This window comes from Aegilops tauschii, chromosome 1 (genome assembly GCF_002575655.3).
Source record: "Aegilops tauschii subsp. strangulata cultivar AL8/78 chromosome 1, Aet v6.0, whole genome shotgun sequence".
In the NCBI taxonomy this organism is placed as follows: domain Eukaryota; kingdom Viridiplantae; phylum Streptophyta; class Magnoliopsida; order Poales; family Poaceae; genus Aegilops; species Aegilops tauschii.
In genome coordinates this window covers 91,048,480-91,076,430 of record NC_053035.3, presented here as the reverse complement: position 1 = coordinate 91,076,430, position 27,951 = coordinate 91,048,480, and the positions used below count along the sequence as shown (strand labels likewise).

The following is a 27,951-nucleotide window of genomic DNA, read 5'->3' as shown; positions in this document are numbered from 1 at the left end:
CGCTTTCCCCCCACTTCCCCTCCCCCCATTCTCTCCATTCCTCCCGCCAATCTCCCTCTCGCTCGCCTCCCAGCCGGCCGCCATGCCGCCGAAGAAGTACGTGATCCCCCGCGCCGCGACAACCGCGACCGCCTCCGTCGCCCAGCCGAAGCAGAGGAAGCCGAGGGCGCTGCCGTCCAAGCCACCGGGCATGACAAACGCCGAGTGGAGGGCGGAAGTTCAGCGACGGGACGCTGTCACCGCCGACCGGCGGAACAGGGCCATCGCCAAGAAGGCCCGGGACAGCGCGGCATGTGCGGCTGCGACCGCGGCGGATCAAGCCGAGGCCGAGGCGGCTCGCGTGGGGATGATGAATCCACCCGGCGCCCACGCCCAATACCAGCCCTGGAGCCAGCAAAGCCTCAGCTCTCCGGCCGGCTTCTCGTCGTCACCGCAACCATGGGGATGCACGCCGTCGCCGGGATACTCCGACGGGGACGCGCACGGTGGGTTCAACCCCAACGTCACCTTCCCCCAAGGACACCCGGCCCAGCGCACGCCCTCGCCCGCCTTCGCCGGCGTGCAGTACCCTCCATACAACTACTCGCCGCCGGCTTACGCGTCCTCCCCGACGCCCCCTCTCCGCCGTGGCGCGCTGCCTTTCTCACACCTCGGCGACACCGACGAGACCAACGCCTACATGGACGACATCATCGCGGCAGGCTCGGCCGCGGCTGCCGCGTCCCCCGGTTCGCTACCCCGAACGACCCGGTGGATCTCAGCGGCGGCATGGACGGTGAGCTCGACTAGGGCGAGGAGGAGCCGGAGGAGCAGGAGGACGAGGACGAGGAGGAGGAGCCGGTGACTGTTCCGGCGAGGAGGCGCAAGAAGAAGAAGAGGGCGGCCAGGACCGGTGAGCCGCGCATCAAGTGGGCGTCCAAGGAGCAGGAATCCTCGCCGAAGCGTGGAAAGTCGTCTGCCTCGACCCGACCATCGGCACGAACCAGAGCATCGAAACATACTGGGAGCGCATCAAGGCCGAGTTCGACGAGCGCAAGCTCGTCGACCCCTACTTTAAAGGCGTCTACATGTAGCGCGGGGCGAAGGCAATGGCGAACCATTAGGGGCTCATCCAGGGGGCGTGCAACAAATGGCATGGGATCGTCGAGGAGGTCGCGGCTCGCCCGGAGAGCGGCGCCAGCGTTGAGGATCAGGTATGGCACACAGTCTCCCACTTGTCTTCGCCATGTGCGCCCGCCAACTGTTTGTTCCTCCGCGCAGCTGGTGCGCATGTTCGCCATGTATCGCCAGGGCAACAGCGACCAAGAATTCAAGTACCTCCACGTTTACAACCGCATTGACAAGTGCGAGAAGTGGGCGGAAGTCCGGCGCACCCTCGACAAGGCCAAGGAGACCTACAAGCCGGACGCGCCGACGCCGGGCGCGTTAGAAGGGCGGCCGGACGGAAACAAAGGGGCCAAGAAGGGGAAACACGCTGACGCGGCTACCGCGCAAGTGCAGGAGTCCATCAAGAATTGCCTCGCCGACGCACAGGCCCGGGCTGCCCTACGTGAAGAGAAGACCGAGGGCGGTGGTCGGCGTTGATGACGAGCAGCGCCGTCAAGCTCGACCTACTCCGGACCAACGTCGCCGCGAAGAAGAGAAACACCGACCTGGCTTTCCTGCTGGGCGGGGCGGACATGCTCCAGAGCAACGATCACTAGTAGAAAAAGGGTCAAATATCAAGCACATTAGTGCCGGTTTGCTTTTGAGCCGGCACCAATGTGTGCATTAGTGCCGGTTCCAACGGCTAGCCAGCCGCTTTCATTAGTACCGGTTCGTGGCCGACCTTTAGCACCGGTTCGTGCCACGGACCGGTACTAAAGTGAGTGGTGGCAGGATATTGTCAGTCCGGGGCCCCTCCAGCACCTTTAGTACCGGTTCATGGCACGAACCGGTACTAAAGGTCGTCCTACATAAACCCTTCGTCCACCCGAGCTCGCTCTGTTCTTCCCCTTTCCCCTCTCCTCTCTGTTCTTCCCCTCTTCCTCTCGAGCTCATCACACATTTTGCCCAAAATTTGTCAAGATTTGAAGGCCCCCATCCATTCAAATGATCACAAAGGTTAACAACTTTGTCCTTTTATCTCTCATTGCTAGATTAGCTCTTGCAATGCTTTGTATAATGATTAATTTATGAGTTTAGTAATTTGGTAGAAAATATATGTGCTAGTATTTGATTTATATGCAATTTGTGGTCAAAACTAACACTTAGTTTGCATATGTAGGTGTGGTTTACTTAGTGCCTTCTAAATCTCCGTCGTAACCACAGTCGATCGCCCGCACCGTTCAGTCGCCGGCACCACCTTGTGGTGAGCCTCTTGTTCATGAATGTTTTACATTACCAAATTGATGTTTGTGTGATTTGGATATATAGTTACTCATATAATTATCTTACCCGTACGTTGTTTGTTATACATAGTGCCATGGTTTTGATACCCGTCCCCGTCGGCCCTCGTCCTTGTTATGATTCGGATGTGGTATATTCTCTTTTAAAACTAGTTGTTGCATTTTGTGTTTATGACAAATTATGCCCATCAAGTTGACATAGATATTTTTGTCTAGGAGGTTTGTGAACCGGAAATTCCAACCGACCCTATTGTCGAGAGGTTAAATTTAGTTGAAAGAGAAAACGAGTATTTGAAAGAAAAATTGAAAAGAATTGAGGGGGAGAAGATGGAATTGGAGTTGCATGTTGCCGATGTCGTCGATGATCACAAGATCAAGATGGAGAAAATGCGCTTGAAGATTAGAAAGATTAGAAAATATGCCATTGATAGTGAGGCTTGGTAGCATTATGCTGTTGGATCAATTGTTACCTTAGTTGCGATCTTGATCGCATTTGTTGTTGCATTTAAATTTTTTAGTTAGAGAGTTATTTGTTTGTTGCATTTAAGTCTTGTATGAACTTTATGTATGAACTTGTATTAATTTGGTCTATTCGGTGTTGTGTAATGAAGATGAGCCGACAATGGATGTACGATGACCGATGCTCTCCCGAGTTCATTAATGGCGTGCAAACTTTTCTGCTTGCGGCTGAGGCAAACAAGCGGGCGGATGGTTTTATGCCTTGTCCATGTTTAGTCTGTAAGAATGATCACAATTACTCTACGTCAAGAACCATTCACGTCCACCTGTTTAAGTCTGGTTTCATGCCCCACTATAATGTTTGGACCAAGCACGGAGAAAGAGGGGTTATGATGGAAGACAATAAAGAAGAAGAGGACGACGACAGCTATCCTGGCCATGGGTTCCCTGAATACGATGATACAACAATGGGGGGAGAAGCTGAGCTGGCAATGCGGGAAGAAGCTGAAGAAGAGGCATCAGATGAGCCCACTGATGATCTAGGTCGGGCCATTGCCGATGCAAAGAGAAACTGCGCAAGTGATTTGGAGAAGAAGTTGCAGCGCATGTTAGAGGATCACAAGAAATTGTTGTACCCGAATTGCGAAGCTGACAAGAAAAAGTTGGGCACCACACTGGAATTGCTGCAATGGAAGGCAGAGAATGGTGTATCTGACAAGGGATTTGGAAAGTTGCCGGTAATGATAAAGAATATGCTTCCAAAGGACAACGAATTGCCCGAGAGTACGCACGAAGCAAAGAAGGATGTCTGCCCTCTAGCGTTAGAGGTGCAGAAGATACATGCATGCCCTAATGACTGCATCCTCTACCGCGGTGAGTACGAGGGTTTGAACGCTTGCCCGGTATGCAGTGCATTGCGCTATAAGATCAGGCGCGATGACCCTGGTGATGTCGAGGGCGAGCGCTCCAGGAAGAAGATTCCTGCCAAGGTGATGTTGTATGCTCCTATAATACCATGGTTGAAACGTTTGTTCCAAAACAAAGAGCATGCCAAGGCGATGCGATGGCACCGAGAAGACCGTAAGAAAGACGAAAAGTTGAGAGTACCCGCTGACGGGTCGCAGTGGAGAAAAATTGAGAGAAAGTACGGGAAGGAGTTTGCAGATGATGCAAGGAACGTATGGTTTGGTCTAAGCGCAGATGGCATTAATCCTTTTGGGGAGCAGAGCAGCAACCATAGCACCTGGCCTGTGACTCTATGTTTGTATAACCTTCCTCCTTGGTTGTGCATGAAGCGGAAGTTCATTATGATGCCAGTGCTCATCCAAGGCCCTAAGCAACCCGGCAACGACATTGATGTATACCTAAGGCCATTAGTTGAAGAACTCTTACAGCTGTGGAATGGAACAGGCGTACGTGCGTGGGATGAGCACATGGGGGAAGAATTTGACCTAAAGGCCTTGCTGTTCGTGACCATCAATGATTGGCCTGCTCTCAGTAACCTTTCAGGCCAGACAAACAAGGGATACCGCGCATGCACGCACTGTTTGGATGATACCGACAGTATATATTTGGACAATTGTAGGAAGAATGTGTACCTGGGACATCGTCGATTTCTTCCGAGCAGGCATCCCGTAAGAAAGAAAGGCAAGCATTTCAAAGGTGAGGCGGATCACCGGACGAAGCCTCGCCACCGTACTGGTGCTGATGTACATGATATGGTCAAGGATTTGAAGGTAGTCTTTGGAAAGGGTCCTGGCGGACAACCTGTTCCGAATGACGCTGACGGACGCGCACCCATGTGGAAGAAGAAATCTATATTTTGGGACCTGCCCTATTGGAAAGATCTAGAGGTCCGCTCTGCAATCGACGTGATGCACGTGACGAAGAATCTTTGCGTGACCCTGCTTGGCTTCTTGGGCGTGTATGGGAAGACAAAAGATACACCTGAGGCACGGGAGGACCATCAACGTATGCATGGAAAAGACGGCATACATCAGGGTCATGCCAGCTACGCTCTTACCAAAGAAGAGAAGGAAATCTTCTTTGAATGCCTGCTCAGTATTAAGGTACCGTCTGGCTTCTCATCGAATATAAAGGGAATAATAAACATGGCAGAGAAAAAGTTTCAGAACCTGAAGTCTCATGACTGCCACGTGATTATGACGCAACTGCTTCCGGTTGCATTAAGGGGGCTTCTACCGGATAACGTTCAATTAGCCATTGTGAAGCTATGTGCATTCCTCAATGCAATCTCTCAGAAGGTAATCGGTCCAGAAATCATACCAAGGTTAGAGAATGATTTGGTGCAATGTCTTGTCAGTTTCGAGTTGGTGTTCCCACTATCCTTCTTCAACATCATGACGCACGTCCTAGTTCACCTATGCGAAGAGATTAACGTTTTGGGTCCTGTATTTCTACACAATATGTTCCCCTTTGAGAGGTTCATGGGAGTCTTAAAGAAATATGTTCATAACCGTGCTAGGCCAGAAGGAAGCATCTCCAAGGGCCATGAAAATGAGGAGGTCATTGAGTTTTGTATTGACTTTATTCCTGACCGTAAGCCGATTGGTGTTCCTGAATCGCGGCATAAGGGCAGACTGGATGGAAAAGGCACGCTAGGAGGGAATCAAAAAATATGTATGGAAGGACATTCTCTCACTGAAGCACACTACACGGTTATACAGAATTCCACCTTGGTGGCTCCGTATATGGACGAACACAAGAATTTTCTACGCTCCGAATACCCGGAGCGGTCTGATGACTGGATTACACGTGAACAAACCAGGAGTTTCGCCGGCTGGTTGCAGACACGTACCATGCATGACGCCTCTATTGAAGATGACCTGTACTCGCTGTCCCAGTTACCATCTTCGAATATAATGACTTTCAAAGGGTACGAGATAAATGGTAATACATTTCACACGATCGCCCAAGATAAGAAGAGCACCAACCAAAATAGTGGTGTCCGCTTTGATGCAACAACCAAGACGGGAAAGGAAACATATTATGGTTACATAGAGGAGATATGGGAACTTGACTATGGACGTGGTTTGAAGGTCCCTTTGTTTCGGTGCAAATGGGTCAATATGACATGATATGGGGTAACGGAAGACCCGCAGTATGGAATGACAATAGTGGATCTCAACAATCTTGCGTATGCAGATGAACCATTCGTCCTAGCTAATGATGTGGCACAGGTTTTCTATATGAAGGATATGTCTACCAAGCCGAGAAAAAGAAAAGATAAGGAAGCGAATGCATCATATGATGAGCCAAAGCGCCACATAGTTCTTTCTGGGAAGAGAAACATCATGGGAGTGGATGACAAGATAGACATGTCAGAAGATTATGAAAAGTTTGATGAAATTGCTCCATTCACAGTGAATATTGATCCGAGCATCCAGTTAAATGATGAAGATTTTCCATGGCTACGGCGCAAAGGGACACACGCGAAGAAAAAGTTTCACACCCAAAGATCTGGGAAGTGATCGGCTTCACTATCATCACTTTCTTCTGTGTTTCACACCCAGGAGGGAATCTCTGTAATAGTTAGGGTAGTTATGTGTTTTGGCATTTGAAACGCGAAGAAATTTTATGTGCAAACAAATTCTTTCATGCATTTACTGATTTTTTCAGCTAAATGACCCTGAAATTGAAAATCATTTCAAATGAACTCAGAAAAGGTTGAAAGTTGGCATGGTATCATAATTTCACCCACATAGCATGTGCAAAAAAGTAGAGAGGGTTACCGCAAAAACTGGATGCACTTCGTATACAAAATGGACAATCCTTTCGAAGTATCAGGGTTTCGGACGAAAACTCATCCGTTACAAAGGCATTTCATTTTTTAAATAACCTAAGCATTACCAAATTGAATATAATGATAAAACACACTAATATTAAACATAAGAAAAAAAGAATCACTGAAAAATCTATTTTGAAAGTTAAGTTATTCACAAACTAGTGATTCACACAAATTTCAAATAATTCAAAATGTAAACTATTCAAATTTGTAAACTACCGGCACTAATAGAAAGTTTGTAATTTTTTGTACCTAAAGCAAAAATATTCACAAAGAGACTCTAAATACAGCAAAAAACAACTCAAAAATAAATAAAACAAAAATACAGAAAGCAAAAAAATAAGAAAATAAAAAAGCCCGCCTACTGGGCCAAAGCGGCCTGCATATGACTAGAAACCCAACCTGTTGTTGGGCCAGGATGCAGGCCCGCAAAGGCCCAATAGGCCCACAAGACAGCACAGAACAGGTAGGCCCAGAAGGCCTGCAATAGAGAGGAGCTCGAGACAGCTGCCGCGACAGGGCTTATAAGCAGGTGCGGGCGCCCTTCGGCTAGCGAGCTAGGACTAAACCTGCCCGCATCGCACCTGCGCCACTGCACCCCTTTAGTACCGGGTCGTGGCTCCAACCGGTACTAAAGGGGGGTCTTTAGTACCGGTTGGTGCCACCACCCGGTACTAAAGGTGTGCGCTTCCCGCCGCTTGGGCTGGCCAAATGTGACCTTTAGTACCGGTTGGTGGCTCCAACCGGTACTAAAGGCCCATCCTATATAAGCAGGACTTACAAATTTCGTCAGTTTTCATCTGCTTCTTCTCCTCTGCCCCGTCGCCCGCCGCCCCCGTCGCCGCCCCCGTCGCTGCCCCCGTCGACGCCCCCGTTGCCACCCCTCGTCGACGCCCCCGTCGCCGCCCCGTCCCCGTCGTCGCCGCCCCGGCTGTCCCCGTCCCCGTCGTCGCCGCCCCGTCCCCATCCCCATCGTCGCCATCCGCGTCATCGCCGCCCGTCGCCGCCCCCCGTCGCCTCGCTCCGCCGGTGAGCGTCTGCCCCGGCCGCCATGTCCACACACAAATTAGTTATAGAAATATTTATAGAAATGTTAGAAATTTTTCTGTTTTTTAGTTATAGAAATGTTAGAAATTTTTCTGTTTTTTAGTTATAGAAATATTAGAAATGTTATAGAAATGTTATAAATTTTTCTGTTTTTAAGTTATAGAAATATTTATAGAAATGTTAGCAATTTTTCTGTTTTTTAGTTATAGAAATATTAGAAATGTTATAGAAATGTTAGTTATATATATAGAAATGTTAGAAATTTTAGAATTAGTTTTAGTTAGATGAATTAGATTAATGTCAAATTGTTAGAATTTGCATATAGAATTTTAGTTATCACAATCCAATCATTTAAAAAATGTTACTTTTTGCGGGCATATAGTATTTGTTCTCGACGATGCCCGGCCCGCATCCTCGCCGTCGACCCGTTCGCGACGACGTCCGGCTGACCCATGTCCGGGATTGGGCTCCGCCGGGCTGGCACTAGGAGGTGCTACCTGGAGGGGCGCGCCGCTTGGTGAGGAACCCGGCCTCGGGTCCCGTCGTCGACCCTGATCTCCTTTGGTGGCGTTCGCGTGGGCCACATTCGGTGCAGAGGGAGCCGGCCCCACCGGAGGTGGTGCGTCGTCGTGTCAGGGAGGAGGACGAGCACGTCCATCGCTACATGGCTGCTATGGACGTCAGGTTCTCCAATACCTGGCAGGTTCTTTGGGCAGATGACCGGAGATATGATCCTGTGATGGTTCCTTGTCTTTGGGTGTCCACCGCCCGTGCCCCAGGAACCGCGAGTGGCCTAGATTCTCTAGTATTCGATCTTTATTAGCTACCTAGCCAGTGATGTATTCGAGATTATATATTATTCGAGACGATGTATTCGAGATTATATATTATTCGAGACGATGCATATTATGTACTATATGATTAAGTTTTTCCTTATTGATTGCATCCATGCATTGTAATTTGAATACTAAATTGTTTTATATTTCTTCTGTATTAGTTAAATAAAAGCTATGGCGGACAATACCGGCAGAGAGGGAGAAGAGGCCCTGTTCGAGATCATACGCAGCCCTAGCAGGCTAGATGATCTGAATGAAGCAAATGACTGCTCCCAATATCTGAACAATACCTGATGATAAGATATTCGATCTCGACGACCGAGCTGATGAAATCATGAACTATGATTATGATTATGATGACCCAGACAATGATTATGATGACGAATACAATGTCGATCTTGAAATAACAAAGACTACCAGCGAGGTATATTTATCTAGTGATCATCACATGTTTTTTTATTTGAAGATATATTAACGAATCAATCTTTCTTCTTTCAGCTCTCCGGATCGAGCAAATCTGCTTCTACAGACAGCAGGACAAAGCGCGGCCCGGGCAAAAAGTTGAAGGAGGGTGTAAAGTACAACATCGATTCCATCAAAGCTAGTGGCGAACCCCTCACGCCTAAGAACATTGCGAACAAGTTCGTTCGTCAGTGCGGAGTTCTTGTGAAGGACCAACTCCCGATCTCCATTCAAGAATGGAAAGAGCCAAAAACTAAACGCCCAGATGTTACTTGGGTCGACGACAGAGCAAAACAAAAGCTTTGGGAATCTCTGATGGAACATTTCACCCTACCAGATTATTTCACTGATGCAGATGTGCAGAAAGTCAAGGACGCTGCTCTTAAGAAGATGGCAATTGTATTCAACACCCACAAGAAAACTGTATGGGCCAACTACGTCGCTGCAGAAAGGAAGACTCCAGAATTCAAGGGAACACTGGAGAAGCAAAGAGAACACTGACCCGCTTTCGTGAAATTCAAGGAATCATAATTATCTAAGGAACGGTTGAGAAAAAACAAGGCCAATGCCGCAAAAAAGACGCAGTTCCATAGGCTGGGTCCAGGTGGCTACGCGGTGGCAATGCCTAAGTGGGATAAGTCTGAGCAAGAGATGGAGGATGCAGGGGTCACTCCGGTTACTAGGAGCTGGCCCCCCAGGTGCAGAACTTGGTTCTATGCGCATGGGGGGCATTGGACCCGAAGACAGGCCTGGTTTCGAAGAAGGCAAGTCTAAAAGGAGCAGAACAAAAGTTACTTGACGCAATAGAAGATGCTCGAAAGGGGGTGTTCACGCCCAACAGAGAGAACGACGAGCTTACGCGTGCCCTGGGAAATCCTGAACACCCGGGAAGAACACGAGGCAAGGGCGTTATTCCCTGGTATGAGGGCTTTTCGGAATGGAACGACGACTACAGGACCCGTGCAAGAAAGAAGATGGAGGAGGAGAAGAAGAGGAAGCTGGAGGAGGAGCAGAGGAAGCAGGACGCGGAACGCCTTCAAGGCCTAGAAGCAAGGCACGCAGATTTGGCACTCAAATTCCAGCAGCAGCAGATCGACTCACTTAGCCAGGAAAGGGGGTCTCAGCAGCGGCAGCAGCAAGCGGATGATCATCCAGCATTGGATAGCACCGTCCCATCCATGCCAAGAAGCAACATTGGTTCCACCCCGGGCGACGCACTGCTGGATACATACCCTGTGGATGACATCATAGAGAACACTAACTGTGAGCTACACTTCAAAATGAAGAACATATCCATGAAGGTGGCGGACGCCGTTGCTTTTACAATTACCCCCGAAGCAACCTTCCATTGCGCCCCGATTCCAGAGGGCTATGCTCGTGTCTTGGTTGATGAGGTGGTGGACCCATATTCGGGGCTAGATCTTGACATTCCTGGAGGTGACGACGAGCACACACTGGGAGAGGCCATACATCGTATCATCCTATGGAGAAAGGATTGCATCATCTTTCGAAGTCCACCGACACCGCGTCTGCCGACTCCTCCTCGAAGTCCGCCACCGTGTCAGCAGACTCCCGCTCCTCCAAGTCTACGAACGCGTGAGCAGACTCCTGCTTCAAGTCCGGCACAACGTCAGGCCACTCCTCCTGTTTCAAGTCTGACACCGTGTCAGGCCACACCTCCTGCTTCAAGTCCGGCACAGCGTCAGGCCACACCTCCTACTTCAAGTCCGACACCGTGTCAGGCCACACCTCCTGCTTCAAGTCCGGCACAACGTCAGGCCACTCCTCCTGCTCCAACTAAGCCACGTCAGCCGTCTCCGCCGCCTAAGCAATCGCAGAAGAGACACGCCGCAGCTATGGTGCGTAGCGGTACGAGTCGAGGTAGTACAGAAAGTACAGGCGGAGACAAGCGATATAAATATGGTCCAAGCAGCCTCGCTCCTCTTCCTCAGAGGCCTTACGACATGACCGAGGAGCAAAACGATGCAATAGTGCGGGCCGAAGTGGACGCTCATTTTCGACTGAAACCGGCAACGCCGCCGAGGGAGAAAGTACCTGAGGAAAAGATTGACCACTTCATTCGTATGGCTAGACCACCAGCTCCCAAGCCTGTTGACTCAGACTATGAGCGCCAAATCAGGAAGGCACATCGAGCACGACTACAGAAAGAAGCGAGCTCGAGCTCGAGCCAACAAGCAGCTGTCAAAAAATGCGGGAAAACCGTTCCCTAGCTGGGAGAACAGGCGGCGCAATCGACCCCCCGCTTGTTGTGCCAACAACACATGAGAGTACGCGCGCCCAATATTATTGTGGGCAAACCGTTTACGTTCCCGAGCTGGGCGATGTGGTAATAACCGAGGAGCATATAATGTAGGCTGAAATGCTCAACATCACCGTTGGACAACTCCTCGATATCGAGCCCATGTCTCCGCTTAGAGAGGAGGAAATAAAACGGAAATATGTCCGGGGCCAACCTTTGGTCGAGCCCGAGGAGGTCAAGAACCTCCCAACGAAAATGTATGAATTGCATGATTGGTACATGAAAATTACCAAGATTTCCAATCGAGAGTCCCTCATGGTGCAAGTCGAGGAAGATCATTACTTCAATAAGAAAGCTCTGTCCGTTGAGTATTCAGAACTATTTCAGTTATTCAATCAAGATGCACTCGACAAATCTATCGTCAGTTGCTATTGTCTGTAAGTGATTTCTTTCTGTAATTTAAGTCTCAAGCTAGCTCTAGTGCTCATTGATTGATCATTAATTACCTGTAATTATATATCCTCACTATATATTCTTTTCTGTGGTATTATGCAGGATGAAGATGTATGAAATGAAAAAAGCTCGACGCTATGGCATTGGGTTCATTGACCCAAATATCATTAATGAATACACATGGAAATTGGAATGGTGTAGACAAGATGTAGAGAAAAACATGATAGAGTTCTTGAAGCGCCTCAATAGCAATGAAGATATACTACTTCCTTACAACTTCGAGTGAGTCACACTGTCTTGTACTCCAAATTCTGTTTTTGCTTACTAGCTAGATGTTAATAAGTGTATAGGGTTTAGGGTTATAGTTGATTAGTGTTATGCACATGCCCGCTTAATTTATACATGCAAACGTATGCGCATGCAGCTTCCACTGATCTTGTTAGACATTAAAGTTGACGAAGGAAAAGTTGAAGTACTGGACTCACTACTTAAGAAAGATAGTGACTACAGCATCGTGAAGGGGATAGTCGACAGGTTATTTCAATCATTATTAACTGTATCTTGGCCTATTTAGTTCTTCATTTCCTGATATGAAGTATTTTTAATAACCCCTTTATTAATTTTCTTTGCCAGCGGGCAGGGCTTGGGCAAAGTACATCAAGGTGACTCCAGGAAAATGACGACAAAAGCTATGTTGGTATCGACCCAAGGTAAGTAATTAAGTAGTACTAGCTAGCTAGCTACCATCTCTTTAATTCTTGTTTCAATACCATTAATTAATTAACATGCTTGATTAATAATTATCTGATTAAATTCTATTCTCGTAAAGGCCCTGAAGCAGGCGCCGGGGACTGAAGTGTGTGCATACTACGTTTGCGAGAACATTCGCATGATGGCGTCCGAAAGAAGCAGATCTGATAGACAGGACTGGGTACGTTTGCCAGAACACTATTCACAAATCTTACATGATTGTCGATATCTAGTCACACAACTAATACACATGCATATTGATCTCCTTCTTAACAGTTCAAAGAGGTGCGGGACCAGCTCCTACAAACAGAGCGCATACGAGCACTTCAAGAGGAAATAGCGGGATTTTTGCTCGACCAGGTCATAGATCCCAAAGGAGAATACTATTACCCGCTACCGCCCCCATGAACCACTTGTCATCGTGCTCCGAAGGCACCAAGGCAACATGTAGGAGAAATTGTATATATATACATGTGTATGTGTGAATAATTAATGATGGTTGTGAGACATTCGATTATATATATATATGATCGGTTCTACGAGAAAATCTATTTATATATATGCATAACGTGTACAATATGTAGTATCGTAAAATACCAGCAAACAAAAAAGAATTAAATGGAAAACACAAAATTAATGGAAAAATAAAAATTAAAACCAAAACCCCCCCAAACATTTAGTACCGGTTGGTGCTACCAACCGGTACTAATGGTCTACCAGCACCCGGGCCTGGCTCGTGCCACGTGGTGGCACTTTAGCGCCGGTTCGTGCCGAACCGGTAGTAAAGGGGGGAGCCTTTAGTCTCCACTCTTTAGTGCCGGTTGCAGAACCGGCACTAAAGGCCCTTACGAACCGGCGCTAAAGCCCGGTTCTGCACTAGTGGACGAGGCGGTCAAGGCGTGGTACTTGGCGGAACGTGGCCTCATCCTGAACCAGTTGCCCTCGACGGCGCCGCCAACTCCCACGCCCACGCCGCCGCCGCCAAGCCCGAGCGATGATGCCTCCACGACTCCCCGCAGCACAGAAGCCACGCCGACGCCGCCAGCACAGAAGAAGCTCCGACCCCGCCAAGCCCGCACACGCCGACTCTGCCGACGCCGGAGGCCGACCTCGCCGTCTGATGCGCTGCACGTGCGTCCTTTCTTTTTTGTACGCCGAACTTTTTATTCGATCGCCGAACTGTGGCCGCTTGATCGCCGGATTTGTGGCGTCTATTTTGTGAGCGGGAATGACTACATTTGAATTTGCCGCGGCTTAGGGGCGGCGCCTGGGGGCGTGGCTGGGAGCTAGGTTGCCCCCAGGGGCCAATCTAGCGCCGGTTCGCCTCCAGGCCACTCTTTTTCGGCGCCCTGGGGGCTGAACGGCTGGAGATGCTTTAGCTATAATCTTTTTTGCTCGATTTCGTTAGCGAATCCAGAAGAGAAACCATCGAGCATCATATCGACGGGTCCACAAGGCATTAACTAATCTAGCAAGCAAATCTTTGCCGCATGCACGTGGTTGTTAATCGATCACTTGACGACCAGTCTCCGTTTCTGCATAGTTTATCTATCTCCCTTGCGCAGACATTTGAATCTTTCTTCTTCTCATGTGCTTTGAACAGGTCGTCCGTTTGATTTTGATCAAAGACAAAGAAGTGTTTTAAATGAACTGTTTAGTACCTAACAAGTTAACAACTACTTCCTCTGTAAACAAACATAAAAGCGTTTAGAACACTATTTTAGCGATCTAAACGCTCTTATATTTCTTTACGGAGGGAGTAGTGTTTTCTTGCGGGCAAAAACACCTAACAATTAACTGATGAGGTAATGATGCATGCATGGGTGCCGGTATTGCTTGTCATGACAAGGAATTTCAGGAGCCACCGGTAAATCACGTGGCACATGGAGACGGCGAACACATGATGGAAAAGGAAAGGCTTCCATGCTAATTACTAGTTTAACAACTGATGGATTTGGATGAGAAAAATCAAGGAGCAAAATTCTATTCTAGCCTTTGTAGATACCAAAATATATTCTTCAGGATAGCCTCAAAACATTAGGGCATCTAGACTTGTTCTCATTGAATTTGGCCTCTCAAACGTTCACAGACGCATCCAGACGTGTCCGTTTGAAACCCTGGTTTGTGCATGAATGTGGTCATGTCTTACACTTTGTTCTCAGTTTGTCCCCTTCATATGGATATGATTGCTGGAGATGAAGAGAGACAGAGAGAAAAGAGAAAGAATAAAGAAAGAGAAAAAGGTGGTCTCGGATGGATCCTGTCCTAAGTGGCGGACTGACTGGACACTAACCGGGCGCGTCCGCGAGCTCTCATATCTTTCCTATATATTGTGATACATCTATAACATATTTATAGTTTTTGATTGTTTCATGCTATTACCATACCACCTTTACATACTTTTGGCAATAATTTATATTAATTTATTGTGCTAACCTATTAAGTCATTGACAAAGGCTAGTTCTTGTTTTCTCTTGTTTTGGGGTTCTTAGGTGAAAATTGCACGGAGCCGGAATGACATGATTCCTTTTTATGATTTTCTTATGGAATAAAAGACTCACTTAGCCAGAAGACGGAGGTCCGGGGAGCCATGAGGGCCCCACACGGCCACCTGGCACGGCCAGGGCTCCAGCTGGGCGGGCCACCCGCGTGGGAGTTCCATAAGTCAGTTCATACCCTTCTTTTGCCGCAAAAAGCTAAATTTATGAAGAAAAAAAATCATGTTAAAATTTCAACCGGATCGAAGTTACTGATCTCTAGATATTAAAGAAACGGTGCTCAGCCTCATAAAAAGTACCGAAACAGAGAAGAAAACAGAGAGACCGATAAAAAGATCCCACCTCAGGGGGAGGCTCTTTCCGTGAGGCCAAACACACCATGACCAGAGGAGAAAACCTTCTCCATCTAGGGAGAAGGCCAAGGAAGAAGAACAAGGAGGGGGGCTCTCTCCCTATCTTCCGGTGGAAACCGGAGCGCTGCTGGGGGAACCATCAACGCGACGATCATCTCCATCAATTTCATCGTCGGCATCAACATTTTTCTCCATCTCTATGCAGTGGTCTACTTTCCTGTAACTTGTTATAATCTCTACTTGAACTGGTGTTTAACGCAATATATTATTACCCATTGATTTGTTGCATCTCTATTATGTCCGAGTAGATTATTTTTGTCTCATGGTTAATTTTGATATGCTATGGTTGATTTGAGTTGTATGTTATTATTGTGTTGTCCTATGGTGCCCACAGTTTGCGCACACGTGTGGGATTCTGTAGGGTGTTGCAATATGTGATTGATTTTCTTATGATGGGTTGCTGGAGTGACTGAAATCAAAACCTCAGTTCATGAGTTGTTGCATATGAGATTAAAGGGGACGAGGTTTTTACCCTAGTTGCCGCTAAGGGGAAGGAGAAGACATGGAAAGAGTTTTTTCCCATCCACAAACCTGAAGCTATGTGGTTCCAGTCTTTAGTAGATGTTGTACCTACTTACATTATATTTGGCTTTCTCAAAAGAAGAAAACAATGGTGTATTGTAAGTGGATGCTTATATAGCCAAAAAAGCCTCAAGTCGGCAACTGTCGTCCTTTTTTTAGGGGGGAAATTTCATTTAACATTATGGGCTCTAAGAGTAAAAGTATATAAGTGCTAATAGAGTAAGGTACACTACTGTTTAAAACAAAAAAGGTAATCCCTGCATTTGGGAAAATCCTTCTGTGAAAAAGAAAAATGCATCTGAAAGACTCGACACCGCTTTTCTCAAGAATTTGCTTCGCCGCCGCGAGGAACTCGGAGACAAGTTGGTGGTCCCCTCCCTCCTATCGGTGCCGTCACCGGTCTACCTTGTCTCTTCTGTGGCCTTAGAGCCATGGAGGCGCGGTGGCCCCCGGCCCTTGCCTGCGGGAGGAATCCTACTCTATTTATATGTGTTTTCAAGGTACGTTTGGTTTTATGTCCTGCTCAAGAAGGCTAAACGACGGCGGCTCCCGGAAGATGAAATAAGGTTCATCCCGCCTAGCCCCCGTCCCGGCGGTGCATTTAGTGTCGTTGTAGACATATGAAGATGTGTCTTCAGTGGATCTCACAGGATTCGGTTGGTACTGGTCTTCGGAGGATATGCTTGGATCCAATTTTTGTACGTCTGTATTTGTGTGTTTCCAGGTTGAACCCTTTTGATTTACGCTTCTCTTCAATGATGACGGTTGTTATTCTGATGCGTTGGTCCTGCGGGGTCTTAGCACGATGACTTCTCGATTGTGTACTACAACAACGTTTCCCTAGCTCCGACGAGGAGGACGATGACACCGGCGCGCCTTCGGCTTGCTCTAGTAATTGTGGTCATCGCTAGGTGGTTTGCAGACCTAGATGTAAGAATTACTTCCGGTGTTTTCTATACTAACACGATAATTGATGAATAGATCGGAAGTTTCCCTCGGGAAAAAAATTTGCATCTAAGATGAGAACATCATATTATCCTTGGTCAAGCCTCCCGATCAACTTGTTCTAACATACACATATCCTTCATAGTACGATTCCATCCTCGGATAAATTTTTTTTTTGGACTCCCATTTGTTAGCTTACTATGGTTCTTCAGAGATCAGACCCCATAGTAGGCTACTTTACGGTTCTTCACAGAAAGCCATATGGACGGCGACATGTTTGTTCTTCTTGAGAGAAGTCCTTGACAATGATATGACCAATCAATCTGGCGGTCTGCTCTGTTCATTTGCCGGATCCAATCCAACTGAACATGAGCATCCAACAACATCGCAATCTAGCCAGCTACCTCGCAGAAACTTCTTTCTTTCCGGCACATGCACAGAATTTTCTCTTGCATTTATTTTTATGCAGAGAGTGTCTCAAGCAGCACCGCGAGCCCTATAAAAAGGCCAGTGGCTCTCACTCACTCCATCTCAGCCATCACCTGCAGATAACAACCATCTCATTGTAGAGAGATCAGACCAGAGCCTACCTAGCTACTCACTCATCTTCGTCAAGAACTTCACCATGGTTGTCCCGGTCATCGACTTCTCCAAGCTCGACGGCGCCGAGAGGGCCGAGACCATGGCGCAGATCGCCGACGGCTGCGAGAACTGGGGCTTCTTCCAGCTGGTGAACCACGGCATCCCGCTGGAGCTTCTTGACCGCGTCAAGAAGGTGTGCTCCGAGAGCTACCGCCTCCGGGAGGCCGCGTTCCGGTCGTCCGAGCCGGTGCAGACGCTGGAGAGGCTGGTGGAGGCGGAGCGGCGCGGCGAGGCGGTGGCGCCGGTGGACGACATGGACTGGGAGGACATCTTCTACCTCCACGACGACAACCAGTGGCCCTCCGACCCGCCGGCCTTCAAGGAGACCATGCGGGAGTACCGCGCCGAGCTCAAGAAGCTCGCGGAGCGGGTCATGGAGGCCATGGACGAGAACCTCGGCCTGGACAAGGGCCGCATGAAGGCCGCCTTCACTGGAGACGGCCTCCACGCGCCATTCTTCGGCACCAAGGTCAGCCACTACCCGCCGTGCCCGCGCCCGGACCTCATCACCGGGCTCCGCGCGCACACCGACGCCGGCGGCGTCATCCTGCTGTTCCAGGACGACAAGGTAGGCGGCCTCGAGGTACTCAAGGACGGCGAGTGGCTCGACGTGCAGCCGCTCCCCGACGCCATCGTCGTCAACACCGGCGACCAAGTGGAGGTGCTCAGCAACGGCCGCTACCGCAGCGCGTGGCACCGCGTCCTGCCCATGCGCAACGGCAACCGCCGCTCCATCGCGTCTTTCTACAACCCGGCGTTCGAGGCGGCCATCTCGCCGGCGGTGGGCGAAGGCGCCGCCGCCGCGTACCCGGACTACGTGTTCGGGGATTACATGGACGTGTACAACAAGCAGAAGTTCGATGCCAAGGAGCCAAGGTTCGAGGCCGTCAAGGCGCCAAAGTCAGCTTAAGGCTTAAGCTCAATCAAGGAGATTAAAAAGGAAATTATTTACCTATTAGCTGGCTTTTGTTTTACAATGAAGAAAAAAAATGTATTTTTGAGTTTGCTCAGACGCGTAGCAGTATGATGTGGGGATACTTGTGATTGGTTCGGTGTCAAATAATTAGGAAATGAAATATGGATTTTTCGTTGGAAGTATCTGCTTTCGTTACATTTGTTTGATTGTGCTTTATCATTTGATCAGTACATCATTCCACGAATGTTTCCTTGTAAAAGAAAATTTTGTAGTTATGACAAGAAACAAAAGATCTCCACAAACAGTAAAGTACATCTCACAATTAATCTAACAAAAGTCCCAAGTCTCTGGACTGTCCCGAAACGTGATGCCACTTCACCTTCATACAAGGCTACAGTACTGTTTCAATGTGAATGACAAGCCGTATTTTTTTTTATACAAGGTGCTTTATAAATTGAAATGTAGCATCAAGGATATATAACACATCATGAGCATACATCCAGTTGCTGCATAAGAAACATACAAGCAACGACAATAAGGCACATGAGAAACCCCGCAAAAAATAAAAATAAAAAAATAAGGCACATGAGAAAGAATAAGAAAAACACCGGCCACAATAAAGTCATAGTAAAACGAAACTAGGCGAAGGCGAGTAGTGTGAAGGGCCTATTCGTACACTATGCCACTACCCATAAGGGGTAAAAACATTCCTGGCCATCCGCTCCAGACCCATACACATGACAGACCAATGGTTGATGTTTCAATCGTTGCAAAGAAGATCACGAACGGAGCCAGTGCATAGACCAGTTGATAACATGCATAAGTGATGAACTTTTAGAGTTAAAAAACATGTCATTTCTATGTAGCCACATCAATCAATTCATGGCAGCTCTCACCCTTATAAACGCACTAAAAACTACGAGATGGATATAAGTCATATCGACGAGTGTTTCCCTATAAAAGAATATGTTTTTTGTTAGTTGTTGACAAGAAATAGAAGATCTTCGAATATTTCACTCTCTTTGCAGCTCTGCGATCCATGTTGGTGGCTAGCATGGCTGGTGATGCCCATTTTATGTGGGTTTGGTTGTCTTGGTTTTAGCTCGGCTTTCTCTGAATTAACCTGGCAATTCTCACTCTATTCTTAATCAATGAAATGGCAAGTCTTTTGATTCGTTTCAAAAAGAAAAACTATTGAACACTATGGTGTAAATTCTGTCTAATGGTATCACGGTCGTGGATAGTTCGAAGGTGATGACATAAGTTGTTCCACATGGTTAAACTTTATCAATCAAAATGCAGCAAATTAATCGCTATATGTTGTTCCATTGGGATCTGTAACTGATTTATTTGACGTATTTTTTTGTTTATCGTTGGTATGTAGTATAAGGCCCCGTTTGGATACAAAGTATTATCAGAATACAATTCTTTTAAACTATATTTTTAAATACTGTGAGGTGTTTGGCTATACCGATAACTATAGTTTCATAAACAGTGGTTTTCTTGATAGAGTGTTTTTTTAAGTATTAAAAAAAGAGGTCCGGACCTCTTTTTCCTCAAACTGAGGAAGAAAACGCTCGTTTCATCCTGTCCTTGACTACCATGCAGCTTGGTTTGTAACTCGTAAGCACAATTAACAACATGGGAGTATCTCTTTCTTATTTGTGATCCATTCCTCTCCATAGCATGCTCCACACTAGTTAGCTTATTCCTATTCTCTGTAGCTAGCCGGGGCCGATTAATTGCGTTTGTAAGTTCCTAGGTCAGCGATCAGAAGGCCGTACCACACGACATTGAAAGCAAGTACAATAAGCTTATGTAAGCAGGCTATAAGAGTTAAAATATATTTTTTATGACATGGGGGTGGAAAGAAGAGGAGCCGGCTACAGAATAAGAGCCAGCTGCAACACGTGCTCCTAGGCACTATGTGTGAGTGGAAGGTGGGTCATGTATCAATAGAGTAGTAAACCTTTATATCTTACCATTATACTTGCCAGCTATAAGGATGGCTATAGATGACATGGCAACATCATATAGCCATCAGCCGGCTGTACTATTAACCATGCTCTAAGCGGGTTGGTCGCTGGACACACTCATTGACCCGGTTGTGTAGCTTCTTAGATGTACTAGTCAAGTTAGGTTCAGTTGTGTAATCGGTCAAACCTACGGTAAAACAGTAGCACAAGGGCGGAGCTAGCCGAGTATGGCTCAGGGAGCCAAATAGAAAATAGGAATGTTTGTGGGGCGGATAGCTACACTTATCTTTAATCTTAGCACCTAATAAAAATTCTTCGGGGATTTTCTAATCTGGGGGGGGGGGCATGCCCCCCCCCCCCCCCCGCAACACACATAGCTCCGCCGTTGAAGCCAAACATACTAGTAGTTTCACTAAAACCGAAAAAATTGTTGTTTTTAGAAGTTGTGGTATTCATTGCCAACACATTATAAAACTGAAGTTTTGGAATACTTCGGTATTGGAGTTCACTGAGGAGGAGGATCTCTGCTTGCCAGCTAGCCTCGCCTACCGCCACTCCGGCGGCGGCGCCACTAAACCTCACCGTGTATCCTCTTGATCCCGGCGTCCACCCAACCGCTAGCGCAGCGCTGATCATCCATAGGCTTACTTAGTTCCATCTTCCATGCCAGGTTACGATGCCTCGAACGGCCCTCGGGAAACAAAATTGCAGATGTTGGATGTTACGAAAGCAAGCTCCTTTCTACCACTGATGCTCTGTTCGTTCATATGTATGCCTGCCTCTGGCTCCTCTGGTGGCCTCCTTGTTGCATGGGATTCAAATGAGATTGGCACTGCTGAATTATACAAAGATCGCTTCTGCATCTCAGTACACTTTCGGTTGGTAAGTACCAATATCCGGTTTACCCTCACCACAGTTTATGCCCCTTGTGAGGATTTGGAGAGGCTAGCTTTCTTCCAAACGCTTGATCCTGCTGCCTTGGCTGAGGGCCCATGGATATTGTTGGGAGACTTTAATATGTACAAGTTTGCTCACGAAAAGTCCAGGGCCGTAACAATTGGACTGTGATGGAAAATTTTAACAGTTGGATCCGTGGCAATGCTCTGGACAACATTGACATCTCCAACCGGCAGTTTACATGGTCAAATAAGAGGAGGGACCCAACCTAGTTAAACTTGACAGAGTGTTGGTGAATGCTGATTGGAATCTTGGCTTTCTTAACACAAATGCTTCAGCTTTCACTGCCATAACATTGGATCATAGTCCTATTGTGGTTGACTTCAACAGGGAAGTGGCCAGATCAAATCAGTTCAGATTCGAGAACCATTGGCTACACATACAAGAGGCTAGAGACTTAATCTCTGACGGATTGTCTAGGGGCACTAGGCACTTCGCCTCATGATCTTCCTTGTTGAGTTTATGTTAAGAAGGGTGGGAGCAAGTATTAGAAAATGGGCAAGCAGGAGATCCAAATCTACAATTAATTCTAAAAACAAAACAAAAAACTACAATTAATTCTGGACAACTGCAAACATGTCATCTTGTATTTGGATGCGGTTGAGGAAAAAATAAGCTTGACAGCCCTTGAGTTTTCACTAAGAAAGTATGCCACAACGAAGGCGCAACAAACAATTATATGGCAAACCAGCGCCTGGTGGCGGCGTGCTAAAATCAGAGATTGTGTCATGGGCGATCAAATACCAGTGTTTTTTCATGCCGTAGCAAATTGCCATCATAGAAAAAACAAGATAAGGATGTTTTTGAAAGATGGGATTGAGTTTTATGACGACCAAGACAAGTTGTCCATTGCCACAGATTTCTTCACAAGCATTTTCGGCACAACTTCTATTTCTTTCCCAACGATTGATGTTTCACAAGTTTATGAGCTAGCTGACCTGAGCATGTTAGAACATCCTTTCTCATGGGGAGAGATCATCTCTCTGATTTCTACTACACAACCTTCTTCTTGTAGACGTTGTTGGGCCTCCAAGTGCAGAGGTTTGTAGGACAGTAGCAAATTTCGCTCAAGTGGATGACCTAAGGTTTATCAATCCGTGGGAGGCGTAGGATGAAGATGGTCTCTCTCAAGCAACCCTGCAACCAAATAACAAAGAGTCTCTTGTGTCCCCAACACACCCAATACAATAGTAAATTGTATAGGTGCACTAGTTCGGCGAAGAGATAGTGATACAAGTGCAATATGGATGGTAGATATATGTTTTTGTAATCTAAAAATATAAAAACAGCAAGGTAACTAATGATAAAAGTGAGCGAAAACGGTATTGCAATGCGTTGAAACAAGGCCTAGGGTTCATACTTTCACTAGTGCAAGTTCTCTCAACAATAATAGCATAATTAGATTATATAACAATCCCTCAACATGCAACAAAGAGTCACTCCAAAGTCACTAATAGCGGAGAACAAACGAAGAGATTATTGTAGGGTACGAAACCACCTCAAAGTTATCATTTCTGATCGATCTATTCAAGAGTCCGTAGTAAAATAACACGAAGCTATTCTTTCCGTTCGATCTATCCTAGAGTTCGTACTAGAATAACACCTTAAGATACAAATCAACCAAAACCCTAATGTCACCTAGATACTCCAATGTCACCACAAGTATCCGCGGGTATGATTATATGATATGCATCACACAATCTCAGATTCATCTATTCAACCAACACAAAGAACTTTAAAGAGTGCCCCAAAGTTTCTACCGGAGAGTCAAGACGAAAACGTGTGCCAACCCCTATGCATAACTTCACAAGGTCACTAAACCCGCAAGTTGATCACCAAAACATACATCAAGGAGATCATGTGAATATCCCATTGTCACCACAGATAAGCACATGCAAGACATACATCAAGTGTTCTCAAATCCTTAAAGACTCAATCCGATAAGATAACTTCAAAGGGAAAACTCAATCCATTACAAGAGAGTAGAGGGGGAGAAACATCATAAGATCCAACTATAATAGCAAAGCTCGTGATACATCAAGATCGTGCCGTCAAGAACACGAGAGAGAGAGAGATCAAACACATAGCTACTGGTACATACCCTCAGCCCCGAGGGTGAACTACTCCCTCCTCGTCATGGAGAGCGCCGGGATGATGAATATGGCCACCGGTAAGGGATTCCCCCTCCGGCAGGGTGCCAGAACAGGGTCCCGATTGGTTTTTCGTGGCTACACAGGCTTGTGGCGGCAGAACTTCCGATCTAGGTTATTTTATGGAGGTTTCTGTATTTATAGGGATTTTTGGCGTCGGGAACAGTCAGAGGGGTCTCCGAGGCGGCCACGAGGTAGGGGGCGCGCCCAGTGGGGTAGGGCGCGCCCCCACCCTCGTGGCTGCCTTGGGACTCTTCTGGCCCATCTCCGATACTCCGTGGGCTTCTTCTGGTCCAAAAGTAATCTCCGTGAAATTTCAGGTCAATTGGACTCCGTTTGGTTTTCCTTTTCTGCGATACTCAAAAACAAGGAAAAAATAGAAACTGACACTAGGCTCTAGGTTAATATGTTAGTCCCAAAAATCATATAAAATAGCATATAAATGCATATAAAACATCCTAGATGGATAATATAATAGCATGGAACAATAAAAAATTGTAGATACGTTGGAGACGTATCAGCATCCCCGAGCTTAATTCCTGCTCGTCCTCGAGTAGGTAAATGATAAAAACAGAATTTTTGATGTGGAATGCTACCTAACATATTTATCAATGTAATCTTCTTTATTGTGGCAAGAATATTCAGATCCATAAGATTCAAGACAAAAGTTTAATATTGACATAAAAATAATAATATTCAAGCATACTAACCAAACAATTATGTCTTCTCAAAATAACATAGCCAAAGAAAGCTCATCCCTACAAAATCATATAGTTTGTCCATGCTTCATTTTCGTCACACAAAATGCTCCCATCATGCACAACCCCGATGACAAGCCAAGCAATTGTTTTTTTACTTTAGCATTCTCAAAATTTTTCAAGTTTCACGCAATACATGAGCGCGAGCCATGGACATAGCACTATGGGTGGAATAGAATATGACGATGGAGGTTGTGTGGAGAAGACAAAAAGGGAGAAAGTCTCACATTGACGTGGCTAATCAACGGGCTATGGAGATGCCCATCAATTGATGTCAATGCGAGGAGTAGGGATTGCCATGCAACGGATGCACTAGAGCTATAAATGTATGAAAGCTCAACAAAAGAAACTAAGTGGGTGTGCATCCAACTTGCTTGCTCACGAAGACCTAGGGCATTTTGAGGAAGCCCATCGTTGGAATATACAAGCCAAGTTCTATAATGAAAATTCCCACTAGTATATGAAAGTGACAAAATGAGAGACTCTCTATCATGAAGATCATGGTGCTACTTTGAAGCACAAGTATGGAAAAGGATAGTAGCATTGTCCCTTCTCTCTTTTTCTCTCATTTTTTTGGGCCTTCCCTTTTTTTATTTGGCCCTTCTCTTTTTTTGGCCTTTCTCTTTTTTTCCTCACACGAGACAATGGTCTAATAATGATGATCATCATACTTCTATTTATTTACAACTCAAAGATTACAACTCGATACTAGAACAAAATATGACTCTATATGAGTGCCTCCGGGGGTGTACCGGGATGTGAATCAAGAGTGACATGTATGAAAAAATTATGAACGGTGGCTTTGCCAGAAATACGATGTCGACTACATGACCATGCAAGGAAATATGACAATGATGAAGCGTTTCATAATAAACGGAACGGTGGAAGTTGCATGGCAATGTATCTCGGAATGGCTATGGAAATGCCATAATAGGTAGGTATGGTGGCTGTTTTGAGGAAGATATAAGGAGGCTTATGTGTGATAGAGTGTATCATATCACGGGGTTTGGATGCACTGGTGCTGTTTGCACCAACTCTCAAGGTGAGAAAGGGCAATGCACGGTACCGAAGAGGCTAGCAATGATGGAAGGGTGAGAGTGCGTATAATCCATGGACTCAACATTAGTCATAAAGAACTCACATACTTATTGCAAAAATCTACAAGTCATCGAAACCAAGCACTACACGCATGCTCCTAGGGGGATAGATTGATAGGAAAAGACCATCGCTCGTCCCCGACCGCCACTCATAAGGAAAGGCAATCAAAGAACACCTCATGCTACAAATTTGTCACACAACGGTTACCATACGTGCATGCTACGGGACTTGCAAACCTTAACACAAGTATTTATCAATTTCACAATTACTCAACTAGCACGACTCTAATATCACCATCTTTATATCTCAAAACAATTATCAAGTATCAAACTTCTCATAGTATTCAATGCACTCTATGAAAGTTTTTATTATATCCCTGTTAGATGCCTATCATATTAGGACTAAGCAAATTACCATGCTGTTTAGGACTCTCAAAATAATATAAGTGAAGCATGAGAGTTCATCTATTTCTTCAAAATAAAACCACCGCCGTGCTCTAAAAGGATATAAGTGAAGCACTAGAGCAAATGACAAACTACTCCGAAAGATATAAGTGAAGATCAATGAGTAGTTGAATAATTATGTAACTATGTGAAGACTCTATAACATTTAGGAATTTCAGATCTTGGTATTTTATTCAAACAGCAAGCAAAACAAAAGAAAAATAAAATGACGCTCCAAGCAAAACACATATCATGTGGTGAATAAAAATATAGCTCCAAGTAAAGGTACCGATGAACGAAGACGAAAGAGGGGATGCCATCCGGGGCATCCCCAAGCTTAGGCTCTTTGTTGTCCTTGAATATTACATTGGGGTGCCTTGGGCATCCCCAAGCTTAGGATCTTTCCACTCCTTATTCCATAGTCCATCGAATCTTTACCCAAAACTTGAAAACTTCACAACAGAAAACTCAACAGAAAACTCGTAAGCTCCGTTAGTATAAGAAAATAAAACCACCACTTAGGTACTGTTGTGAACTCGTTCTAAATTCATATTGGTGTAATATCTACAATATTCCAATTTCTCTATGGTTCATACCCTCCGATACTACTCATAGATTCATCAAAATAAGCAAACAACACATAGAAAACAGAATCTATCAAAAACAGAACAGTCTGTAGTAATCTGTATCATTCGAATACTTCCGGAACTCCAAAAATTCTGAAATAACTTGGTGGACGTGAGGAATTTTTCTATTAATCATCTGCAAAAATAATCAACCTAAATAACTCTGCAGTAAAAAATGGCAGCTAATCTCGTGAGTGCAAAAGTTTTTGTTTTGTACAGCAAGATCGCAAAGACTTCGCCCAAGTCTTCCCAAAGGTTCTACTTGGAAGAAACACTAATTAAAACATAAAACCACATATAAAAAGAGGCTATATGAATTATTTATTACTAAACAGAAGCAAAATGCAAAGAACAAAAATAAAATTGGGTTGCCTCCCAACAAGCGCTAACGTTTAACGCCCCTAGCTAGGCATGATGATTTCAATGATGCTCACATAAAAGATAAGAATTGAAACATAAAGAGAGCAACATGAAGAATATGACTAGCACATTTAAGTCTAACCCACTTCCTATGCATAGGGATTTTGTGAGCAAACAGCTCATGGGAACAATAATCAACTAGCATAGGAAGGGAAAACAAGCATAACTTTAAGATTTTAAGCACATAGAGAGGAAACTTGATGTTATTGCAATTCCTACAAGCATATATTCCTCCCTCATAATAATTTTCAGTAGCATCATGAATGAATTCAACAATGTAACTATCACATAAAGCATTCTTTTCATGAGCCACAAGCATAGAATTTTTATTACTCTCCACATAAGCAAATTTCTTCTCATGAATAGTAGTGGGAGCAAACTCAACAAAATAACTATCATGTGAGGCATAATCCAATTGAAAACTGAAATCATGATGACAAGTTCCATGGTTATCGTTATTCTTTATAGAATACATATCATCACAATAATCATCATAAATAGCAACTTTATTCTCATAATCAATTGAAACCTCTTCCAAAATAGTGGATTCATCACTAAAAAAAGTCATGACCTCTCCAAATCCACTTTCATAAATATTATAAGATTCAACACCCTCCAAAATAGTGGGATCATTACTTCCTAAAGTTGACACTCTTCCAAACCCACTTTCATCAATATAATCATCATAAATAGGAGGCATGGTTTCATCATAATAAATTTGCTCATCAAAACTTGGGGGACAAAACATATCATCTTGATCAAACATAGCATCCCCAAGCTTGTGGCTTTGCATATCATTAGCATCATGGGCATTCAAAGAATTTATACTAACAACATTGCAATCATGCTCATCATTCACATATTTTATGCCAAGCATTCTATGTAATTCTTCTTCTAGTACTTGAGCACAATTTTCGTTCCCATCATTTTCACGAAAGACAATAAAAAGATGCAGCATATGAGGCACCCTTAATTCCATTTTTTTGTAGTTTTATTTTATAGACTAAACTAGTGATAAAACAAGAAACTAAAAGATTCGATTGCAAAATCTAAAGATATACCTTCAAGCGCTAACCTCCCCGGCAACAGTGCCAGAAATGAGCTTAGTTGACGGGGTGTTAGTGCCGC

The 27,951-nt window shown here is 45.5% G+C and overlaps 1 protein-coding gene across 1 annotated transcript; it reads left to right on the top strand.

The window, feature by feature from the left end:
• The first annotated feature begins 17,307 nt into the window (after nt 1-17,307).
• LOC109739668 (1-aminocyclopropane-1-carboxylate oxidase) lies at nt 17,308-18,574 on the top strand. The gene has a single exon (XM_020298741.4). It carries the CDS (start codon nt 17,463-17,465, stop codon nt 18,387-18,389), a length of 927 nt encoding a protein of 308 aa, XP_020154330.1. The 5' UTR covers nt 17,308-17,462; the 3' UTR covers nt 18,390-18,574.
• Nucleotides 18,575-27,951: the final 9,377 nt, after the last annotated feature.